We start from the raw sequence: 25,320 nt of genomic DNA, 5'->3' as shown, positions 1-25,320 counted from the left end.
TGTGAGTAGCTGATGGATTCTATTTTCTAAGAAACTGCATGCCTGGTCTTCCTGAACCATGAAAGTAACCTTGCGGACTCCCCCAAAACTGCCCAAGGAGTAAGCAGGCTATAGAAGCTGTGATGGGCCAGGTGCAGTGCCTCATACCTGTAATCCCAGCACTTTGGGAATGCCAACATGGGAGGATCACTTGAGCCCAGGATTTTGGGATGAAACTGGTCAACACAGCAAGATCCTGTCTTGACAAAAATTTTTAAAAATTAGCTGGGTGTGGTGGCACATGTCTATAGTCTCAGCTACTAGGGGGGTTGAGGTAGGAGGATCGCTTGAGTCTGGGAAATCAAGGCTGCAGTAGGCTGTGATTGTGCCACTACACTCCAGCCTGGGCAACAGAGCGGATTCTGTGTCACAAAAGAAGGACAGCCAAAGGGTTGAGTGATGGCAGAGAGCACTAATTGTCCCTCAAACCTATTATTTTGTTTCTCAGAGATAGAAGCCCTGAATTTGTTAGGCACATGGTTTCCTGGAATAAAAATGACCTTCCCTCTACTCTCTTCCTTGCAGTAGGTATGTCCCTGTGACAAAGTTCTGATCAACAGGATGTACAATACCCTGGTGGCACCCCCTCCAGGGAGGGATCATGCTTTTCTCCTCCCCTTGCCTCCCTCCTGCTAGCTGGAATGTGTGATGGAGCTGCAGACTGAGGATGGCCGAGCAACAAGTGGGGAGGAACGTGGTACTCTGGTAACCATGAAGCCACCCTGGCAGCCCTGCAGGACAAAAGGTGAACTTGTACTATGTGAAAGCTACTCTTGTCAGGATGGTGGAACCTAGTTTGGATATAGAATTTGCCACACCAGGTGATATAATTTGGCTGTGTCCCCACCCAAATCTCACCTTGGATTGTACTAATCCCCACATGTCAAGGGTGGAGCCAGGTGGAGATAACTGAATCATGGGGGAGGTTTCCCCCATACTGTTCTCGTGGTAGTGAATAAGTCTCACGAGATCAGATGGCTTTATAAATGGGAGTTCCCCTGCACAAGCTCTCCTGCCCGCCACCATGTAAGATGTGACTTTGCTTCTCATTCGCCTTCCACCATGATTGTGAGGCCTCCCCAGCCCCGTGGAATTGTGAGTCCACTGAACCTCTTTCTTTCATAAATTACCCAGTCTCAGGTATGTCTTTATTAGCAGCAAGAGAATGGACTAATACCCCAGGACAAGGCCAAGATGGGAGTTCATGCTCCTGATCAGAGGGAAGGTGGAGATGAGCGGAGAGCACTCTCCTCCAAAAGAGTTGATTTCTAAATGAAAAGAAAAAGCAAACACAAATAAGAAAAGATTTGCAGAAATCAATTAGAATAAAAATGTCAACAGACAATAACAGTGTTGCATAGCTTGAACATTTTTATATTGATCAAATTGTTTTTCAGTAGAATCACTGACAGAACAGGTCAGAATGAAAAACATTCCAAATATACAGAAAAAAGATTGCTGCTCAGTTAAGGTCCTTTTCCAAATAACTTCACACAAATCCTTTAGTTGCTCCAAACAGAATGAGAGCTATGAGAATGGTGGCCCAGCCCGGCCATCAGACTCCCAAGCGTTTGGTCCCCAGTCTGAGGTCACAGAATCTTTGCCATCTTTATCGAGACTGCTCTCAGCCAAGGACAACAGGCAAGAACCAGAGGGCGGCCATCCTTGTCTTTGCATTCAATAGCGCCAAACTCTGAGGGACAAACTCTTGGTGATAAGTCACAGAAATGTGACACGTCTCTGTAGCAGCCATAAAGCTTTGGTTTAGGATTAATTTTGATTCTCTGGAATATCAGGCTCCCAGAATGGCAAATCTTGACCTCCTCTTGTCCAGCCCAACCTTCCCTTTTTACATATAAGAAAACTCAGGGTTGAGGGCAACATATCTTGCCTAAATCCAGGTCTAGACCCCAGCCCTGCCTCTCACAATCTTTCCCCATTTCTGCTGCCTCTTTGTTGCCTCTAGAGGATGAAGAGGGCTTTTTCGCTTGTCCTCAAATGCCCATTTCTGAGGTACCCCCCCCAAAAAAAAGGTTAGGTAGCAACACAGCAGCAATAGTGTCCACACTAATCTAAAAGCATATTTAAATATGAATTACTGTGGTAAGAAACGAAAGACCAGTACAAGTGTGTGATCCAACCACTGCCCCCTAACCAAAGTTGCATTTTTTCTTCTGGAAAGTCAAAACACCAAGTGCAGGTTCTAGAGGGTGACACCAGCAGGGATCTCTCATCTTGATTAAATTGGCACATCAACGTGTTTAATTAGATCTTTCAGAAAGTGCCAGAACGTAGGATGTAAATGTCTTCTCCATTCATATCCAGCCAAATTTCCCAGGCAAAATATTTCTCCTGATTCCGATGCAGTTCTTCACTTAGGACTAAAAAAAGGCTTAAGTATAATTGCTTAAGTGTATAAGGTGGTGAAACAGGAATCTTGAGCTACGGATTTTAATTGGTAATAGCTACAGGATTTACTTGAATTGTTTGCTCTTTTAGATAATTCTCTTGTCTTGTTCTTCCCAGTATTTCCTGGATTTTGTTCCCGGCAACCTCTGCTGGGTCTGAACTGCTGGCCTGCCCAGTGGCAGAAAAGACTGCTTGCAACCTCTGGTAGGCTTTTTAGAAATTTATGTGACCATAATGGGCGCATTTCTGCAACCATAATAAACAATTTGTTTTTGGAAAAAAACAGTAAAACACCCATCTCCAAAGACATTTAGACTACTCTGCAAGCATTTTGCACACCAGGTGATGATGCATTTTTACCAAACAGTAATGATTTGCTAAATATCCTAATGGCATTTAAATATATGCCAGCGTTCCCTCCATCCCCCCGCTTTCTTGGAGCTTGCTGAATTTTTGTGAGTCCAGATTATTTTGTGCTCTTGTTCTCTCTCTTCTAGAAGAGCATTTTCCATTTTCCTCTCATAAAAGCTCAGGCTGGGCGCAGTGGCTCACGCCTATAATCCCAACAGTTTTGGAGGCCGAGGTGGGAAGATCACTTGAGGCCAGGAGTTTGAGACCAGCCTAGGCAACACATCAAGATCCTGTCTCTACAAAAAAAAAAATAAAAAGAGCCAGGTGAGGTGGCATGCGCCTATAGTCCCGGCTACTCAGGAGGCTGAGGTGTGAGGATTGCTTGAGCCCAGGAATTTGAGGCTGCAGTGAACAATGATCATGCCACTGTACTCCAGCTTGGGCAACAGTGAGACCCTGTCTCTAAAAAGAGAAACAAAAACCCAGTGGATTCTACTTTTGACTGATGTGTTTTTGGGCTAATCACTGATAACTAAACTTTTTTAAGTAACTCACCCACAGCAGTGTCTCTTGCTGTTCTAGCCGATAAAAAGTCACACGAATAGCGTGATCTTATTCAATCTCCACGTTCAAACTAAAGTCCTAATTATTGTTTTTACTTTATAGATAATGAAAGAGAGGTGGAGCTTCTAAGCGACCAGGCCCGCAAGTAGTTAGTGCTGAGTGGGCGTAGGAACTGAATGCCCTGCCCCTTAGCTGCAAACTTTCTGGTGGTTTCTTGTTTTCAGTATGGGGTTATGGTACTGTGTGACATCTCCCTCTCACTTCTGCCATTTAGCAGTAAAATATCCATGTGGAAAAGACAGAAAGTATGCCAAGTAAACATGCTAGCTCTAAAGAACCTCCCATATAGGTCTTTATCTGTCTTGCTACCAGCAAACTATTCAACTGGCACCGAATTTGCTGAATATCAAAATGGCTTCATTTATGTGCATTATAATATGAAAACATCTTTTCTATAAATACCATTAAGAACCTGGCTTAACTTCCTCTTCTGAGTACATAAAAAGCGCTGTTTAAAAATACCACATTAAATGTTTATGCAATTTATTTTCCTTAAATAATAATTTGCTACAATCCTGTCACAAATTTAAAAAAATTTAACACAGTATTCACAAAGGCAGAATTCTTTAGGACAATCAAAATGATGGTGTTCTTAGAATAAATTAACATCGGATTGTGTTTATATTCAGATAGTCTGATCCTCTCCTTTGAAATGCAATGGAGACCATTGTGACTGGGGGTGAATGCACACATTTGTTCTTCTATACAGAGACTCATTCTTTATATATACTCAACGGTAATTTGAATCGTTAGGAATCCTGAGAAACACTCACCCCTGGGCACACACATGTACACGCCCCCGCGGCCAACCCTCCAGAAGCTGGGTTTCCCATGGTTCAATTACTAGAAGCTCTTTTCTCAGAAGGCCAAACATTCGGAATATTTAGATGACACCGTCCCATCTCCCCTTGAGAAAATCATAAGGTTTCAAGTGGAGGAGCTTGAAATAGCAGCAATACATGTAGGAGATTCAGTAGTCAGTGATTCCAGTCCTGGGTGCTGAGTGTGCAGAAGGAGGCAAGCAGAGGCAAGAGACACACCTGCTTCTACAACTAAGCCACAAGATGACCAGAACACACTGAGAGTACCAGTTCTCAGAGCTTCAGCGGAAAATTCACCTGAATGCACATTACTAATCCAGATCAGGCACCAAGAGGGAACCTGAAGAGGGACACAATTCTCAGAAACATGAATACTGGAAGTCGCTGGGAGATGGGACAAAGGGAGGGAGGGCAGAGAGGTGTTGCTCAGCCTTCAGCCTGACCCCCAGTGCCCTGCCATCTAGTACATTCATCAGGGTTTCCTTAGCATCAGGGCGGGTGAATCTGAATTGTTCCAGCTCCACCTAGACGCACAGAAAGCTCAGCCCTTACAGTCTGACACACAGAAACAAACAAAACATCCAAATGACCCGAGATAATCACACCATCTTGTTGCTGGGAGGTCATCAGCTCTGTGGGTGTCCGGTCTCAATTGCTCCAGGATGCCAACAGGGGTGTGTGTGGTGATGTTAGGGAAGAAGGCATTAGGACAGGCCCCAAACTGAGATCCTTTTTGTATCTTTCCATAGAAATACAGGCCTAAATGATGCCATAATTGCATGCTTATCTACACCAGTTCCTATGTACACGATATCTTTTCTATAGAAGTTTAAAGTGCCTGGGTTCAGAGGTGCCCATTCCTTTCCCACAGCTACTGGTTCCTCTTGCTGCTTCCAGAGAGGTCTGTCCTCCTCTCTCAAGGAGGATGCCCTTGGGAAAGAGGAATGAACGTTTTCACAGTTGTCTTAACTAGGATCCAGCATTTGGACTAAACCTTCTTCATACACACGAAGAATCGCTTCACACACAAACTTGTACTGGCTCTGGAAAAGAAAAAAAAGCTGTCAAGTCCTGTAGCTCCTGGAAATGCTGCCTACCACCCTGTACCTCTGGGTCTTTTGCAGCATTTGTAAATATTCCCTGAGTGCCAACTCTGGGCCACAGGCCAGGTACACCTGTGAAGCCCTAGTTCCTATATGATGTGGGGAGGGGGCCCTTCCAGAGAGGGATGGACAAAGTGTCATGGAAACATGACAGGCGGAGGAACTGGCAGTCTGGGGGAGTCGGGAAGGAGCAAAGGTCCCTACGGGGCGGCTGTTCTTGTAAGTGGAAGTGTGGAAGCCTCAGTAAGAGCCCATTTTGAGAAATGGGGTCAGGGAGCCTGATCCTGAACTCAACACCTGGGCATGTGGAGGAGGAGGAGGAGCTGCACAGGTGGGCTGGGACCTGGCTGTGGGCGCCTTGTGTTGGGGTAAGGAGTCTGGATTGTGTTTTACAAAGCAGAGCCACTGAAAGAGGCTCTGCAGGATACAGTCACTTATCTTAGCAAATACCTAAGAAACATTGTAGCAAAGTATACAGGGGGGATAAAAGCATTTAGACTGAGCTTCTCCAGCTAGGAAAATCAACCAATCAATCATTCTTTCTTTCTATCTATCTATCTATCTATCTATCTATCTATCTATCTATCATCTATCTGGCTTTTGAGACGGAGTCTTGTTCTGTCACTCAGGCTGGAGTGCAGTGGCGTAATCTTGGCTCACTGCAACCTCCACCTCCCAGGTTCAAGTGATTCTCCTGCCTCAGCCTCCCAAGTAGCTGGGACTATAGGCACATGTCACCATGACTAGCTAATTTTTGTATTTTCAGTAGAGATGGGGTTTCGCTATGTTAGCCAGGCTGGTCTTGAACTCCCAATCTCAAGTGATGCACCTTCCTCAGCCTGCCCAAGTGCTGGGATTACAGGCATGAGCCACCGTGCCCAGCTTCTGTCTGGGAAAATCTACTAGGATGATGGACTTTTTTCTTTTTAACCAGCCACAAGGTCTTCCATACCAAAAAACAGGGTAGAGAATGGCCCTAATAACATAAGCCGATTTTTTTTTCTCTTAACAAGATTTTCTGGGTACAAACTAATATAAAACTACCAAAGCTTAAAATCTATTAGGGAAATCTTATAAACTTTGTCCACAGCCTGTGAAGACACAGAGCTGGTTGGAACATATAGTTCCTGCTCCTTTCTTTGCTAACTCCTCATGTATCCTGGGGGTTTTTACCAGAGAAGCCACTTCTCCAGGAAGCCTTCCTAGACTTTCCAAATCCTGCTTTAGATACTCTTCCACCATCTTCTCAGACAGCCCTGAACTTTCCTCATCGCTGCTGACACTTAGCACAGACTAATCCAGTTCTCCTACTAGATACAAGCTTCAGTCTCTGCACCATTCTTTGGCAAATGAATGAATGAATGAATGTGGGATGGTCCCCATTTTGCACAGGGAAGCTGAAGCTTGGAGAGAGGTTCAGGACTTAGGCAAAGGTTGTTCATTTGTGGTGGGGCCTTAATCATGCTCTTTCCACACTGCTTCACCGCCCTGCTTGCAGTTCCAGGGGAAATCCCCAAGAGTTATCCCCAAGAGTTCCTCTTGAGGACAAGAGGATGTTGCACATGACCCTACTTTGAGCTCTGTCCTGCCCATGGAGGACACAGCAGGTACTCAGGCACCACACGGGTGGGACAGAGCTCAAAGCAGGGTCATATGCAACATCCACTGAGCCAAAAGGAGTACCCAGGTCTAGGTGGGGGAGTGATGGACAAATGATTGTTCAACGATACAGAATGCAACCAGGGCTGTTCCCTGACACATGGGCTGGCAGGAAATAAACCACAGAGGCAGCAGAGCTCAGAGGTGAGATGGGTGTGGGCTGTAGCCACTGACAAGCTCTGTGACCTTGGGCAAGTGATTCAGTCCCCCTGAGCTGCAGTCTGTTGACTCACAAAGCCCTTCTCTCAGGCCTGTCTGGTGTAAAGTGCTCGGAAAGTGCCAGTCACCGTTATTACTGGATTTCTACTCACTGATGTCTGCACCATCATGGCGCGCTGGTCTCGCATTTTTCGGACAATATCCAGTGGGTAAATGGGCAGGTTCCTCTCAGTTAGGCACATGGCTGTTTCCATAGTGACCAACACACCGGTTCGACCTATTCCAGCACTGGAGAGGGGAGAGAAGAGAGACTTGGGATTTGTCTGAGTAGCCTTTCTGCATGGCCCAGCGAGCAGTTCCCCGCTGACTCCAAAGGGGCTTTCCTCCCCTGGCCTTCGAGAAGACAAAATACACACTCAGGGCGTGCTCTCAAACAGGCTGAGACAGCCTATCCTCATACATCTGAGACTGGGGGCTAGCAGGCAGTGGAAAGAGGGCCACCGTGAAGTGCCAAACCCACTTCCTTACTCACACCTGTGAGGAAGGTCAGCTGACAGAAGGACAGGAGAAAGGGTGTGTGAGGGGATTTTCTTCTTCAGTTCTGTGCTACATTCACAAAGTTAGGATTTCATAAAATTCCAAATAACTTCTGAAATGGTGAAGAACCACAGTCAACAGAGGCTTGTAAGGGCACACTACTTTGTGGGATGTAGGGTGGGTCTGGCGCCTGCCAGTTCTCTCCAGGCCTTTTCCGACGGGGAACGGATTCCAAACCTAACAAAACAGCAAGCGCCATACCTGCAGTGAACCAGGACGGGCTCGCTGTCCACTCTCAGAGACCTCACATAGTTTACAAATTCCAGAAAGTCGGAGGAGTCATCGGGCACACCGTGGTCAGGCCATGCGACGTACTGGAGATGTGTCACTGTGTGTTCTTCCCCGGTCTGTGGGAGACGCAGTGGCCTTGGTGAGCCCATCCAGGTGGTGAGCATGAGGACCTAGCCTCAACCCAGACACAGGGTGGCCCTGTCTCCTGATGCTTTCTCCCTCTGTGCACGGCCCTGCTATGGCCCCTAGCAATTCCTTCCCTCCTTCCCCAAAGATCCCCATCCCCTCTCAGGCTCAGCCGTGGGCCTGTCCTGCAGGGCTGCCTTCCTTGATCACTTCTGCCCAGTGATCTCCTCCATTTGCTGCTATGGTACTTGTCATTAGAGGCCACACATGTTAACTGTTTTTAACTGTGGCAAAATATACTAACACGAGGCTTACCACTGTAACCACATTTAAATGTACAGTTCAGCAGCATTGAGGATACTCGCAATGTTGTAGAGCCATCAGCACTACCTATTTCCAGAACTTGAAAATATCCCACAAACATAAACCCTGCACTCATTATTCCATATGGCATAATGTCCATAGATCTCCTTTCTCCTCCTTCCCCAAGCCCTTGGCAACCACCGTTCTACTTTCTGTCTCTATGAATTGGACGACTCTAGGCACTTCACAGAAGTTGAATCCTACGGTATGTGTCTTTCTACGTCTGGCTTATTTCACTTAGCATAATATGCTCAAGGTTCCCAGTGTTGTAGCAGGGGTCAGAATCTCCTTCCTTTTAAAGGCTGAATCATATTCCATTGTATGGACAGACCACGTGCTGTTTATCCATTTCTCCATCGATGGACACTGGGCTGTTTGCACTTCTTGCCTGTTGTGACTAGGGCCACTATGAACTCTGGGCCCTGGCTCTTTGATGGGCAGTCTTGCACGCTTACTGACACGCTTGCCAGGTGGAAACAGAAGGCACACCTAGAAGCATGCCCACCTAGGATGACAGCGGCCGCTGATTCAGCTCCTGCCCCTCCACGGTGCCCCTCAGGCTGCGGCTCACCTGGGTGTTTGTGACCAGCATTTCTCGGGACACATAGGCGATGGTGCAGTCCTCTGACTGACACTGGATGTGAAAGCTGCCGTGATCCATGACGTCGGGGGGATCCGGCCAGTACTGGTGACATTTGGTCTGTAAGGAACCACCGAGAGTGAGTGAGCCCCCTCTGTGGGGTGTCCCTGCAAGCAGTTAACCTTGGACAGGCGGACGGGTTAGGCATCCTCTCATGCACACCCGAGAGCACTGATGGGAGAAAACAAACTCAGCCAAGTCCATCAGCTGTTTCTCAGGGCGGGGTGGGGCAGCCTGCCAGGAACCAGGCCACAGGTCTTCGCTCTGCCCCAGGCTGCAGCCTGGAGGAGGACGAGACGCAGCGTATTCATCACCAGGGGCCACTCGCTGGAAGAGCACCAGTGGCCTCAGATGCAGGACCTTAGCCTGTGAGCAACCTCTCTACCCTCCCCGACCCCAGCCCCTCAGGCCCCTCCCCGCCTCCAACGGCCCCTCCTCCTGAACCCCTCCTCCACCATCCTCCCCACCCTTTTGAGGGGGAGGCCTCCAGGCACAGCAGTTAAGGGCACACATCTGGTGTCACACACAACTCCGCCGGGATCCTTTCCTCCTCCATTTGTCAGCCAGATGATGTCGAAACAGTTGCTTAACCTCTCTGATTTTCATGTTTTCCACTGGGAAGACAGAGATGGCTCCTGCCTCAATGCTGGTGAGGCGGCCGGCGTGGGTGTGCAGTGCTTAGCCACTGTGGGGGGCAGGCCGGGGTGGCCATGACTTCTGTTGCTGTCACGGGTTACACACCAGCTTGAGTAAGAGTGATGAGGTTCCACAAAAACCCAGATTAAGGGACTCACAAATTGAGATGAGTATCTTTCTCACTGGAGCAGCGTCTCTGAAGCCCTTGAAGGCTTTCTTAGGTGATGTCCTAAAGAGGTGATATCCCACACAGCAGACAAGGAACCCAGGGCTACTTGGGATTAAGTGACTTGCCCAAGGCCATGGGGCCGCAGTGATGCAGTCCAGCACTCTTCCTATGGCAACCCAGTGTCTCTCAATATGGCTGTGCTGTCCCCACAGACGGGCTGATCCCACCACCCTCCCCAATTTCTATCCCCGCTTCTAAAACCTGCAGCTTGTCCTGTAAGGTATCTTAGCACCTGCCTCTGGCTTCTAAGCAAACTTCAGGGCTAGGCTGTCCATCCCATCATAGATCCTTCTGTCAGTTAAATCCTAAGTCATTAAACAAGCATTTTCCCCTGAGCCTATATGTGGTTATAGCAACTTAAGGAAAAATTACAATTGTTCATGGTGGAAAAGTGGTATAACCCTAAGACGTGTAATTTGTTGGGAAACAGCCTCTCTATTCTTACTTTCAAATGTCACAGTGAACACTTGAAACTAAAGTATGCCACTGGAAAGCTGGAGTTAAGAATTTACTTGGAAACCTTAAACATGGGTAATTTTGGTTAGTAGCCATTCTGTGACTTTGCTTACACGTGAGGGGTTAAGGGCTGTAGGGCCCAAGGCAGAGTTGACAGATACAAGCCCTCTCTCGCCTCCTCGTCTGCACAGGAAGGATAAATCCCTGCCCTGTAGGCTCCCAATGGTCCCGCCCACAGGATAATTGCAGGGAAGATATTCTCTGATGAGATCAACCCATGCAAGGCAGAACTATAAATATCTGTACTGTCAGAGAGGCTCCCCTTATTCCACAGTGAATCTGACCAGTACTAGACTCTCTCTTTACCTCTGACCAAATACAGACTGCAGTTCAATTTGGATCTGAAAAAACTGGGGGTGTAATGGAAAGAGCAAGAAGTCTGTGGAGATCCTGAGTTTCAACCCTGGTTAATAAATTCTACTAAACATATTTGGTTAGTGATCTTGGGCAAATTACTTAACTTCTTTGAGCCTCAGTCTCCACATCAATGCTGTTGCAGCGAGGGGCGATGATGCTGAAGCCTCGTATCTTCAGAACGGTAGATGCTAAGCTCTGAATGGTGCCTTTCATGAACATGGCTTTACCTTGGCTTCAAAACAACCCTATGAGGTAGGTACTATGATTGTCTCTGTTTTGCATATGAGTAAACTGAGGCTCAGAGAATGGATCAATGTGTGTCAGATCACACAGAGAGGAACTGGGGCAGAGCTGGAATTTCACAACAGGCCTGTGAACCCTTAGCCAGGCTGATAATACCCTGGAATGACAAGAAAATGCACCTTCCTAGGGCTGTGGTTAAATTAAACAGTAACATATGCAAAGCTGAGCATATGAGGGAAGAAGCACTTCTGGAGAAGTCATCAATGGACAATGAAGATCACTGAAGCTAGGAGGCCGGCAACATGCTGCTGGGGATGAGACCCTGGGCAGATGCTGCCAGAACGCAGAATGCTCTGTCCTCAGGGATTCACAAGCCTGAGTGGGGCCTGTTTCTCATTCCCAGTCCCCAAGTGTGGTTTCGAGAAGAGGCTTCAGGAAGGGAAAGCTGACCAGGGAGATGGCTTCTGAAAGGCTGTGTCTTTTTGGACCAGAGGGAACAAGCCACAAGCTGGGTGGAAGACAAGCCATATGCCTGCTGTGAGTCCTGCTCTACTAAATGCATGATATGGGTGAACACAAATGGGACATACTGAAAATTTCAGCTCTCAGAGAAAGGGATAAACCTGCTCACTTGGAGTGACCGACTCCTAATCCAGAAGAACTGGTGGGTAGTGATGAAGATGAGACAGGAACTTAGGGGTAAAGGGCTCGGGTCATCTGGTCATCCAAGGGTTTGTAACAGGAGAGGGAGGAAATATGCACCCTGGATTTCAGAAGAACAGGTTTCTAACGATGGATAACATGCCAAAGAAGGAGACAGAGCACTATCTCAGGAAGATGGACCAGATAGGGTTTAGTGGGAGTCATGGGCTAAATTTAGAAGGCTTCATGGTGAAAAGCTTGCTTTCTTGCTCACTTAAGTCAATAAACATCCCTGGGAATGCAGAGATGAATGAGACACGATGTGGCACTGTCCTCAAGGTGCTCTCGAATCGGTATGGGGGGATGTGGTGAAAAGGAAAGAAAGTGGGAAGTCAGAGACACAGGTGGCTCACATAGGAAGAGGAGGTAATGTCCCGAAGAGAGGGAACAGAGATCTCAGTACTGAAGGACGAGGGTCTTCATCAGGTTGGCAAGGCAAGGATGGATCATTCAGGCAGAGGGAATGGGACACACATGGTCAAGAGGTAAAGAGGCACATGGTGTACCCAGGGAACGACAGACAGTACAATACACCTGCACAGAAGGTACCAGTCTCAAGGTGAGACTTTACGTGGTGCACCTGAGAAGCCACCAGATGGTTTGAGCAGGGAAATGGCAAGACCAGGCAACCCTCTGGAAAGGTATCGCTGAAAGCTGTGCCAAGGGATGGACCAGACGGGGGTGGGGGGAGCCTCTAGGCCAGGAAGCCACTAAGGAGGCTGCTGCTGCTGCTCCTGGAAGAGAAATGCAAAAACTCTGAGAGAAGGTGAGGGTTTGGGGACAGAGAGGGGAGACTGGCGGTGGCAGACCGTGGTGAGTGGATGTGGGAAGTGAAGAGAAGGGAGGGGTAAGACCGATTCCAGGTCCTGACTCGGGTGACTGGGCAGATGGGTGCCACTGGCCAGAGTGGTGAGCTCAGGGTGCAGGTGCATGGCTGACAGCTTCAGCTTCAGGCACCTTGTATGTGAGGACACTCAGGTAGATGTGTCCTGTCAACAAATGAGTAGATGGGTCTGGGTTCAGGAGGTGGAAGGAATCAGTGCCTAGATCCATTTGCTGAACCAACCAGAGGGCCTGATGAAGCCTGACTCAGAGATCAGTTCTCTGCCAAAGAGCCTCATTGCCTAAGTGTGCATTTCACCAAACAGTGTGTTTAACAGATAACAAGAGCAAGGGGGTTTATAGAGCTTTGTGCTGCCTCAAACCTCTTCCTGTCACCTCACATGATCCTCATGGCAACCCAGGGGCCCCTAATGTTGCCCAGAGCAGCAAACCTATCTGCCTCTGGCCCTGTGAGACAAGGAGGCCAGGATCCTGACTCACTACACCACGTGGAGCACCCACTACTGGATGGGTAGCCAGTCCAGGGTAGCTCATTCTTAATTCTCAAAACAATCCCAAAAGACAGGCATTACCACCTCCTTTCTAGTGATGAGGAAACTGAGGCTTAGAGCCCTGTGCAAGGTTCAACAGTGGAAAGCGGTGGTGCCAGAACTCAAACGCCTCCTCTGACCCCAAAGCTCCTGCCTCTGACAGCCAGTGGGCCAGGAAGAGTACCTGTATTACTCACATGTGGTTGCAAAAAATGATATTTCTCTCCAAAAGAAACATCTCTGGTGGAAAGTGAGGGAGAATAACTTACTCAATTGCAATGTTTCTAAGAAGAAGAAACCCATGAGCCTCAAGGGAGAGCACAAACAAAAACATGTTGGGTGGGAATTTAAAAAGGGAGAAATCAAGTATCTCGTGGGGGAGTGTCCCACTGACTGCTGGTGATATGAGGCTTCAAAGGAGGCTCTCTCTGTGCTTGCAGACCTGAGAGTAGCACAGCGAGGCTGGGGAGCGGGGGTGGACTCCAGCCAGCTGCACACCTGCTGGGAGTCCCACTCTACTAAATGCATGGTATGGGAGAAAACAAATGGGAGATGCTGAAAGTTTCATCTCTCAGAGAAAGGGGCAAAGCTGCTGCCTGGAGTGATGGACTCCTAATCTGGAAGAACTGGTGGGTGGTGATGCGGACGGGTTAGGGCCTTCAGGATAAAGGGCTGAGGTCATCCTGTCATCCAAGAGTTTGCAACAGAAGAGGGAGGAAACACGCACCCTGGATTTCAGAAGAAAAGGTTTCTACCAATGGATAAACAGGGGAGGTTAAGTTCCAGGGTCACAGACAGGGAATGCTAGACCTCAGAGGAGATGGGTATCTCTAATGCAGGAAACTGACAAAGCAGCTGGAATGGCTTCACTGAGAAAGAAAGGGCTGGGAAACAAACCCTCCAGGTCACAACGGAGACCTCAGATGAGCTCAGGTGCAGAGTGGACATCAACAAAAAAGAGCGGCTGTCAGCAGCACGGAGCTGGTGGGCAGCAGCCATAGGAGTGGATGGAGGAAGCTGAGGTCTCCTCGATCACAGAAAGGGCCTTTTCTCCCAAGCTGGAAAAAGCAGAACAAGGGAAAGAAGGGGGCTGCTATCCAGGGCAACCAATCCTTAGGGTTATCATCAGCCCTAAGAGAACAGACCATTGCTGGGCGGGGGGGGGGGCGGGGGGCCTCCCTTTTCTCTGAGGAGAAGAATGACCTTCCTGCTGAAAAGGCAGAGTCAACTTTACAGGGAAGAGAAGCGCAGACAGACAAGACAAGGACAGCGCTGAGCTGCCCAAATGGATTCTATGGAAAACGGCACAGTGATGCAATTTCTGCTTTTTACAAAGGCCACTGTTAACCTGGCACACACATTGCTCTTTCAGGACCAGCACTTGTCCTGAATGGGCAAGGCCACATCACTGCAGGGGTTTTGGGGCACATGAAGTAAGACTGGGGAAGTGCCTTCTGGCCTGTTGTAATGGATCCAAGCTGGGACTGGGGAGGAGGAGGGCTGAGCTTCCCGTTACTAGGGGTGTCTATTGGTTGCTCTGTAGAGGAGACTTAGGGTCACATACGGGCTGGACCAGGAGACACTGAAGACCCTTCTCAGCGCTGAGATTCGTGTTCCACAGAGCAGGGTGTGACACTGCACACATGTGAATTAGAAATCAAGCTACTCACCCGCCCTCGTTCTGTGAGAGTCGTCAACATGACAATGAGTGACAACTTCTGATCCCAGACAACCTGCCAAAACTGTGCACAGGTATGCGGCAGGGGCCCCTGAGTGGCGATGTACTTGTTCACAAGGTTAGCAGCAGGAATTTCCATCTGGTAAGAAATTGGTAAAGTATTAGAATCTGTTGCTGCCCCCGGGGTGCATAGGGAACTGGATTTTAAACTCTTCTACTTGCTAACTGATATTGCACCAGAAAAATATCTCTTTATCAATTCACAGCCAATAAGGAAAATCAAACAAGTTATTTCTAAAACTTCTTGAAAAATATCTGACAACCACCAGCATTAGATCTTTAAGATAAAAGTGTGTGGTACTCAGTAGGCAAAAATCAGAAATCTATCTGTGAGATGGCAGAAGAGTTTAAATGACTTTCATTGTTCTATCCTAAATATAATCAATATTGGCTATCTGCATTTTCAGCTATGTACCAATCCTGCCCCTAAGTCTTTTCCCTATGCAGGGTTTTCTATCAAAATCTATTTACATTTATTTAAAGCATAAACCGTACAGGTTTACACCACCAATTCTTGTTGCACTTTGCTTTCTGCATGGCTTCCAATGCTTGTATCATGAAGTTGGTCAATCTTGACATTAAATGTTGAAATGTTTTGAAATGAATGTTTCAGGTAGAAATATTCCTGCTCCATGTTTCCTTTCTGCCCTCTGGACTGAGTCCTTTTGACCAAAGAACACTCAGAACCTGTTGAGCTCTGGGCTGGCACTGAGATTCACTCACTCTTAGGTGAGCAAGGTAAAGGAAGGCTTCTAATTCATGGTTTGGCTGGTGCTTGGAGAAATGGCTTCCTCAGTCCTGGGATTACATGAAAAGACTGGTCTTTATGGTATTTCTGCCCCTAACGTTTCTGATGCTCTGCTTTTAAGACACCGGGAATGTTGAAGTGAGGGTCAATGAATCCCACAGATGCTTTGGAACAGGTGGAATCACTGATGAGACCAGTTTTTATTAGGGCATTTCTTGACACTTTGCTGTAACTTGAGAACTTAATCTGAGAAATCATCGGTCTATTTAGGAGCTGGCAGACCATATATCGCCTGAAGGCCAAATCTGTCTGCCACCTTGCAAGCTAAGAGCGGCTTTTAATCTTTTTAAGTGGTTACACTTCAAATGCAAAGATCACATATTACTATCTGGTTGGCTATAGAAAGTCTGACCCCAGATTCAGATAGAAGGAATGGAAGTCTAGAGGGGCCAAGTAAGTTGCCCAAGATGCATTTTTAGAGAGAAAATAAGTGCTCTTCCCATAACATGTGAAACATTCCACTTTTTCTTTTTGGCTTATATGTACAGAGGAGGTTTTATTTTTCTCATTTTTTTTTAAGGCAGGATGACACTCATTACATGGAGAGAAACAGACAGCTTCATCACTGGGCAAAACAAACACCTGAATGGAAGCCACTCAGTACAGGGGCATGGGGACGATTGAATTAGAAACACAGAACAAGTCTGGTCCCATCTTCTGTCAGCTTTGTGACTTTTCAAATTATTTTAACTCTCCGAACCTTAGTTTTCTCCTCTGTAAAATGAGACTATTCTGCCTTCCCTCCCATGGCTGTTGTGGTGCTGAAATGTGGTGGTGAACGGGAAAGCACTGTGTCAACTGCAAAGCCCCACACAGGCCCTCATCATCGTTGCGACAGTGGTGAATGTGCTCTTTAGCATCATCCAGATTCCTAACTTACGTTCACGTAACTTGCATTAATATAATCTTCATTTCCCTGCAATAATACCCGGGTGGTGTCATCTGCGGGGAAGAGAAAAATTTACCGATTATTCCGAGCATTATTTTTATCATACCAAGTAAACCAGAGTTCAGTTCCCAGCCCTATCTGCAGCTCTGCCTCATTAGCATAAACACTATTCCCCAACTGTTCCGAGTCTGAAATGGCTGCAATAAAGACGGTGGTGTTTACAGACACACTGAAAATCGTTCCAGAATACCAGACAATCTGTTTTAAAAAGGGAAACATTATCTCAGTGTAGAGGGGGGAGAAGGCATTCATGCCGGATACTCACAAGGCAGCACATCTTTATATCGGTTTTTGTCCAAATTTTGAGGCAGCTTTGCAAACGTGATGGCCAAACCTGGCTTTTTTCTGTAGAGTTGCTATGTGAGAAATAGAGAAAAAAGCAAGCATTGCAAAAATCAGATGAAGAAAGTGTGAAAACATACTTTATCATTCACAGTACCAAAATCTCAACATTTTAAAGTGATTATGTGTTATATACTAAAAGAAAATCTTCCCAATAAGAAATTCTACAGTTCCATGAGAAACTGACTAAACTCTTTAATAATTTTTTCTTTAATTTGAAAAAAATGCCATAGGAAGGGTCTGGGTCTCAGGTAATGGAGCATGGTAAGTGAAACTTTGTCTTTATGACAACTATTTGACAAGAGCTAAAAGCAACTAGACTGGGGGAGGGGGGAAGAATTCTGACTCAAAATTAAATGGAAATCATCTAAATTATTCTAGAATCATTTCCCTTCAGTTCAATGTAGTGAACCACACCCTCCTTTAAGAACAAGAGCATTTCATTCATCATTTCAGAAGTCTCTTTCCACAGGAAAAACATTTATCCCAATATATAGTAAACTCATTTACAGAGGTACCTCCCTACTACACATGTAATCCCTACGAAAAATCTCAAACAACACAATCTTTGCATATCTAAAGTCACATATTAGACATGTTTGTACGGTATCTGATGTGACTTTCACAACAGCCCTGTAAGAGGTATTAATTGTATTCTTATTTTGCAAGTTCAATGCTTTGTTCGAGATCACAAACAAGAACTCAGATCTGACTCCAAGGCTTATGTTTTCTTTTCTATATGACTGTTTTTCCTTTTAATCCCTTCTCACCAGTGGTTTTTATTAACTCTATGGGAATTTAAAAACACAGTTTTTTCAGTGTTGGAAGTGATTCTTTTTTGCGGAAAATTTGGGAAATTCAGACTAATATAAAGAAAAAAATTAGCAATTTCACAACTCTGAGATGAGCTTTTTGTATATTTTCTCCAGCTTATTTTTTCCGTGCCTACATGAACACAAATGAACAGAAGCATATATACGTAAACGCATAATACATTTATATACTATGTTTTTAAAAGCAAAAAATGAGACTGAACATATTGGCACTTTTTTTTTCTCTTCCTGAGACAGGGTCTCTCTTTGTTGCCCAGGCTGGAGTGCAGTGACGTGATCTTGGCTCATTGTAACGTCCACCTCCCAGGTTCAAGTGATTCTCGTGCCTCAGCCTTCCAAGTAGCTGGGACTACAGGTGTGCATCACCATGCTTGGCTAATTTTTGTATTTTTAGTAGAGACAGGGTTTCCTCATGCTGGCCAGGCTGGTCTCAAACTCTGGACCTCAAACGATCTGCCCGCCTGGGCCTCCCAAAGTGCTGGGATTACAGGCGTGAGTCACCGCACCCGGCTATATTGGCACTTCTTATGCTATGTTCTATTCAACTTAAGTGTCCTAAAAGAAGATAGTAAGTATTCCTTAGAAAAAGTTTCAAAGTCAAGACATTTGGAAAATATTTATGTTCTATGAATCTCTAACAAGACAAGTCCTGCAATGCATAATGCATACATTTGTTAAATTCTGATCAGCTAAACATATCTCAAGCTAATTTGACCATGGAAAATCTCAGCATCTAATAGAGTATTCTGGGAAATAACTATCCTAATTTTCAAGCTGCTTTCTCCTACGTATTATATAGTATCTATTTCCCTATGTTATTAAATATTATTTACACATATGATATTTAATGGCTCAATAATCTAGTTTACTATAATTTATTTAAACTTTTATCCTACTTTTTCATTAGGCTGTTTTGAAAATTTTTTTACCCAAACTTCTAAGAAGAGAATTACTATACCAAATAATATTTTTAATGTTTTTTTTTTTTTTTTTTTGAGACGAACTTCACTCTTTCACCCAGGCTGGAGTGAAGTGGCGTGATCTCGGCTCACTGCAACCTCCACCCGCTGGGGTTCAAGCGATTCTCCTGCCTCAGCCTCCCGAGTAGCTGGGATTACAGGCGTCCACCACCACACCTGGTTAATTTTTGTATTTTTAGTAGAGACGGGGTTTTGTCATGTTGGCCAGGCTGTTCTCGAACTCCTGACCTCAGGTGATCCACACACCTCGGCCTCTGAAAGTGCTAGGATTTTTGAGTTTCGATACATATAACAAAGCTGCCCTACAGGGATGTATGATAAATTCACCAAATTGTGGCCAACATCCTTAATAAAGATGTGTTTGCAGTTTGAATAGGGAGGGTAAAAAGGATTTTTTCCTCTGTGTTTTTGCAAATTGTATCGTTCTGTAAACTGGCTTCTGTTAGTCTGTTTTTTCCCTTACTAAATAAACAAATTACACAGGACTCCCCAGAAGATAATTAACATGGAGAGTTTGGGTCATAATAATGGTGCCGTTTCTTATACATTTGCCAAATGTCTAGAATTTCCAAACACTCCAAGAGCTCAGCTACTCACCACCTTTACAGTTTCAGTTCATAACCATCAGGTAGCTGAACAACTTCTTAAATAACTGCAGTCTCTAATAAACTCTGTGAGTTCATTTTAGGAATAAACTAATGATTTATTAGAGGTTTTGGGTTGACGCTGGCAGAAGGCGGGCACCTAAGTTAAATTTACCTAAACAGCATTTTAGTTCTAACTGATTAAGTGAATATAATCAACAATTAAGTGAATATACAATTAAGTGAACACAGTAAAGCTAACCTGGTGGGAAAAAGAGATTTTTTTTTGCAAACAACGAAAGTGTAAATAAAATCAACTTGAGGTGGTCTAGCAGAAAAGCACAGCTACAGAAAAAAGGCTTTAACTACCATAAGACTTTAAATATATCTCAGCAGTAATGATCTGTTGATAAATTTGTAAAGTATTAAGATTAATCCTACTAAGATAAATCATATATTAAAAAGTGTTATGGCAGTGTTTACATTTTTTTTTTTTTTGAGACATGTTGCCCAGGCTGGGCTGCAGTGGTGCGATCTTAGCTCACTGCAACCTCTGCCTCCAAGGCTCGAGTGGTTTTCATGCCTCAGCCTCCTGAGTAGTTGGGACTACAGGCACGTGCCACCACATCCAGCTAATTTCTGTATTTTTAGTAGAGACAGGGTCTCGCCATGTTGGGCAGGCTGGTCTCAAACTCTTGACCTCAAGTGATCCACCTGCCTTGGCCTCCCTAAGTGCTGGGATTACAGGCGTAAGCCGCCAGGCCAGATCAGGCAGTGTTTAAAATTTTTTAAATGTGCACACTCTGGGCTTTATCCAACAGAGATACATAAAGATACATGTCATGGAAGTTTCTCTGCAGCAAAATATTTATTCTCAGAAAACCAGACGCAGCCTGGATATTCCCCAAAGGTGAAATGTTGACTTAAATGATAGTACAGTCTTATCAGAAAATTCTGTGCAAGTAATAAGAATACAACAGACCAAAAGTACAGATTTAGAAGGATATCTATTAAATACAAGGTATTGAATAATTTATATAATGATGATCATATAGTAGCAACACACAGTGTATATAATGTGTAAAGACACAATCTTGTGTGTGTGTGCATGTGTATATGATATATCTGCATGAGCACTGGAACAAGTATGGAAGGATACATAAAAAATTGTTGTTTGTAAATTACAGCAAAGAGGAAGAAACTGGCCGGGCGCGGTGGCTCATGCCTGTAATCCCAGCACTTTGGAAGGCCGAAGTGGGCAGATCACGAGGTCAAGAGATCGAGACCATCCAGGCTAACATGGTGAAACCTCATCTCTACTAAAAATACAAAAAAATTAGCCGGGCGTGGCAGCAGGCGCCTGTAGTCCCAGCTACTCGGGAGGCTGAGGCAGAATGGTGTGAACCAGGAAGGCAGAGCTTGCAGTGAGCCGAGATTGCGCCACTGCACTCCAGGCTGGGCAACAGAGCGAGACTCCGTCTCAAAAAAAAAAAAAAAAAAAAAAGGGGGCGGGGGAAGAAACTGAAGGGGATAGGAGTCAGGAGACTATTTTACTTTGGTTATTTCTGAATTATCTGAATTATCACAATGAGAATTGTAATTTTTAAATTCAAATGACTAAAGTGAGAAAAAGAAATACAACAAAAGAAATCTATCTATAAAATTAAAAAGCACAAAATTTTTACAAAAAGCTAGGTGGACAAATCAAAGTTAAGGTTGTTTTGGCCTTTGGGAAGTTTGAAAACACACTCATATTTATGTCTGCAAAGGCTAACACTGAATAGGACTGAAGCAACTTAGTAGAAACAGGATTTAAACACTTAGTTTCCTAAGTGTTAAGAGTTGGTTTTCGGCTGGGCACAGTGGCTCATGCCTGTAATCCCAGCACTTTGGGAGGCTGAGGTGGGCGGATAGCTTAAGCTCAGGAGTTCGAGACCAGGCTGTGTAACATGGTGAAATATATTTATATTTTTTATTTTTATTTTTTTCAAGTTCCTAATTTTTTTTTTTTTTTTTTTTTTTGAGACAGAATCTCTGTTACCTAGGCTGGAGTGCAATGGTGCGACCTCGGCTCACTGCAACCTCCACCTCCTGGGTTAAAGTGATTCTCCTGCCTCAGCCTCCCGAGTAGCTGGGATGTGTACACAGGCGTGCGCCACCATGCCCAGCTAATTTTAGTATTTTTAGTAGAGACTGGTTTTCACCATGTTGCCTAAGCTGGTCTTGAACTCTTGCGCTCAAGCAAGCCACCCATCTCGGCCTCCCAAGGTGCTGGGATTATAGCCGTGAGCCACCGCGCCCGGCTTTAAGTTCCTAAAATTTATCAACTCTTCTCCAGGCCCTGTGGGCTGCTTGGCAGTCTGGTTATGAAACACTGCTCTGAGAAGGGGGAGGGACAGAGTGGAAAGTGAGTGTAGGAATCACAGGTATGTCTTTCTGAAAGGGTCAGGGATGGAATGGAATGAGTTAAGGCTTTGTGATATTGGCCAGAGTATGAGACATGGCTTTTAAGAGAAGCTTCATTCTTTTTTCATTTTCCAATTCATCGGAAAAACAACAATTTGCTTTGGTTATTCCTGGGCTGAAGGAGTGAGGGAGACAACAGCGCCTGGCTGCAGATCCCTTTGATTCTGTCCTAGAACGGGAGCCACCAGGAGGCTGAGAGGCAGGGTCACGGGGATACAGAATGACAAAACCACTGAATTTTATGGAAAATTATTTTTATGTCCTAAAATGCTTTGTTCTCATTCTATCAGAGTATAGTTATAAGAAGCTCTGAAACTAACGGTAAATTATAAAAAAAGTGGGTAAGAGGGGTTGCTAAGGAACGACTGTATTGAAATTATAGTATCAATATCACCAGCTCTGGCCTCCAAAGACAAAAAATTTGAATGGTGGGAGCAGATGCTCTCCAGTGTGGTAGGGGTGTGATGGATGGTTTTTTGGCTTAAATATTTCTTCTTATAACAAGTCACCTACCATAATATTAGAGAAGGCATCAGGTGACTCTAATCTCCTCACTCAGCCAAAGGTGTGCAGCCTACTCACATCCCTGAGATGAGAGCTTCACACACCCAGCTGGCTCTAATCAGAGGATGCTGGCAAGGCCCCACAAGGGGAAGCAAGCACTCCGTCAACTCTATGAACAGAAAAAGGGGAATTCCTGAAGGCTGAGAACCCAAGAAGGGGGAAGAAAAAGGGAAAAGGACAGGAAAAAAAGGGGGACCGGGAATCAAGGAAACCATGGGTAAGGAGACAGCAAACGCCAGAAGCAGACTGCCTTTCATGCCCTCCACAAAATCCCAGAGTTGACTCCAAGGAACCAAGTTTCAAAATGGCTGTTTGCTGTATCAGCCACTACGGCATTATCTTTGTGGAGGCAGGAATCTCATTTGTTCACTGCCACAAACCCCAGGCCAGCATTGTGCCTGGCACATAGTAGGTGCTCAATAAAAATTTGTAGAGTCAAGAAATAATGGGATCTGCTGCTTTCAAAAATGAGTGCCAACCATGCGAATAAAGCATGCCAAGAGAATTTCAAAGCAATTTCAGCTTTCTTAGACATAGTGCCCTATAACTAAGCTGAGGGTAACTCATTTTTCACAAAGGGCCCACTCCAAGAGGTTGTTTTCCTAGTACCACTTGGTAGACAAATTAACAGTTCACTACTCACGGGTAGCTCACCCACACTGGGACATCCCTTTTCCTTTGTATCTGACCCAGCCAGAGGGCAAGAGAAACCATCTAGCAGGGTCTTGGAGCCTCTACCTACCTTCCCAGAAAGGTTTGCTGAATTGAAATCGTTGCTAGTAATTTTGGGACCTTCCATAGTGCCCCTTTCCAGGCACAGTCCCAGATGCAGATTCTACTGCTGGCAAACCTAACAAGTATTCTTGCAGGATCCCTTTTAGACAGACACACAACAATAAGTTATGGCAGCACTTCCTTTAGGTGGGTCGCTGGCACTTGAAATGTAAAAGCTGCACACACGGTCATTCCAAAGCCCCCAGTTTGCTCCGTGTATCCCAGATACACATTATACTGATGATGTTTTCTTTCCTTAAAAAAAAAAAAAAAAACACACAAACTATTTGGAAAACTGTTTTTAAAAATGCAATCTTTTGGGCCGGGCATGGTGGCTCATGCCTGTAATCCCAGCACTTTGTGGGGCCAAGGTGGGCAGATCCCTTGAGGCCAGGAGTTCTAGACTAACTTGGCCAACATGGTGAAACCCCATCTCTACTTAAAATACAAAAATTAGTTGGGCATGGTGGCGCATGCCTGTAATCCTAGCTACTGAGGAAGCTGAGGCACAAGAATCACTTGAATCACTTGAAAGTGGGAGGCAGAGGCTACAGTGAGCCAAGATCACACACCACTCCACTCCTGCCTGGGCCACAGAATGAGACTCGGTCTAAAGGGTTCTAATCTTGAAGATACAATTGCTCTCATTAATTTCTACAAGTGTCAACTTAAACCTCTCATAAAGTTTTCAGCTACCTCTGCCCTTCCAAATGCACCTTTTATAATTATCACAGGAGCCAGTGAGTCACTTGTTTTGACGTTAATGGCTATCTTCTATAATGGGCAATGTAGGAGTGAGTAAAGTAAAAACAGGAGCCAGAAGAAAAAAGATGGTTTCTGGTTTTGGTGAAGATGGTGGATGCTGAAGTGGAGGGGCCGGGTATCTGAGTGTGACATGACCTTTGGTGGTCTCTTGTAGCCACTGCTGTAATCCATCAACTGGGGGATGCAGGCATTCTCTTGTAGTGTTCCTCATTTTCGAGGTCTTAACTAACAGTGGGCAAGGAGGCAGAGAAGCTGTGAGTCACCTGGTCACCGGATGAAAATGGACACTGGGATCCTTTGTTACTGGGAAGCTGGTTCTCAACTAAAAGACAGGTTAGCATCACCACTTAGCTTTTATCCAGCAAAGTCTATATCAAATGCAGATCCTGTCCTTTGCTTAAATAGACACTTCAACTCAGGGAACATGTAGATTAAGCTGCAAGTTTTTCTCAGGAACAAACAAAAACAAGAGCTTCCTGGAAGTGGTAATTCTGGGGTGAGTGTGGACCCCAATTCTGCTCCTTTACGTAAGAGAAAGAGGAACACCCTACCTTGGCTACACAAAGAGTATTTAGGCAGTTTGGGGCCAATCAAAAATACCAGCAAACTGCTCCCATTGATTTAGTTCATACAGTGTGGCTACCAACGAGAATGGCTAATGTGGGAGGATAGGGTGAGGGCTGGGTACACTCAGCAATGGCGAGTTGCTGCCAGTAAGTTCAATTTTTATTTATTTGTTTTTTTGAGATAAGGTCTTGCTCTGTTGCAGCCCAGGCTGGAGTACGGTGGTATGACCATGGCTCACTGAAGCCTCAACCTCCGAGGCTCAAGCGATCTTCCTGCCTCAGCCTCCCAAAGTGTTGGTATTACAGGCACGAGCAACTATGCCTAGCCTAGAAATTTAACATATATTCTAATCGTGGCTCTATCTCTGACTAGTTGTGTGCCACTGGGCAAGTCCCTCAGCCTCTCTGATTTTCGTTTTCTCCATCTGTAAAAGGGTGATCCTAATCATGCTGGCCATATCGATTTCACAGAACTGTTGTGAGAGTTAACAGAGACAACATATGTGCACCGCACTTGCTAGCTTCCAAAGTGCTCTAGAAATGCTAATTATTAAGTGTGATTTTATGACAGCTGGGACCAAATGCTTTCTGGAACACACTTGTGATTGTTTACTGAAATCCACAAGAGGGAATGGGGAATTCCCTTTATGGAAAAAAAAAAATCCTCCAAAGCAAGTGCTGACAGAAACCAGCTCTCGCAGAAGGCATTAAGGCTACCCCAGGGCAGGTCTTTCGTGTTGTGGAGTGGGTGGTGTGGACACCTGCGGTGGGCC

General features: G+C 45.4%; 1 protein-coding gene across 4 annotated transcripts in view; it reads right to left on the bottom strand.

Annotated features, from left to right (window-relative positions):
* Positions 1 to 1,390: 1,390 nt before the first annotated feature.
* PTPN3 (protein tyrosine phosphatase non-receptor type 3) overlaps positions 1,391 to 25,320 on the bottom strand; it is a 122,713-nt gene continuing 98,783 nt past the window's right edge. For all 4 annotated transcript variants that reach the window (XM_030823533.1, XM_030823426.1, XM_030823467.1 and 1 more), the window contains 7 exons: positions 16,939 to 17,029; positions 16,605 to 16,666; positions 14,849 to 14,995; positions 9,054 to 9,182; positions 7,964 to 8,109; positions 7,318 to 7,453; positions 1,391 to 5,287 (listed from right to left, as the gene is read on the bottom strand). In XM_030823533.1, the coding sequence (XP_030679393.1) occupies positions 5,210 to 5,287; positions 7,318 to 7,453; positions 7,964 to 8,109; positions 9,054 to 9,182; positions 14,849 to 14,995; positions 16,605 to 16,666; positions 16,939 to 17,029 (789 nt within the window). In that variant the 3' untranslated portion in view covers positions 1,391 to 5,209. The remainder of the gene's footprint in view (positions 5,288 to 7,317; positions 7,454 to 7,963; positions 8,110 to 9,053; positions 9,183 to 14,848; positions 14,996 to 16,604; positions 16,667 to 16,938; positions 17,030 to 25,320) is intronic.

The sequence above is a fragment of the Nomascus leucogenys genome, chromosome 1a (assembly GCF_006542625.1).
Source record: "Nomascus leucogenys isolate Asia chromosome 1a, Asia_NLE_v1, whole genome shotgun sequence".
NCBI lineage: Eukaryota > Metazoa > Chordata > Mammalia > Primates > Hylobatidae > Nomascus > Nomascus leucogenys.
This window is presented reverse-complemented; position numbering and strand designations above follow the sequence as displayed.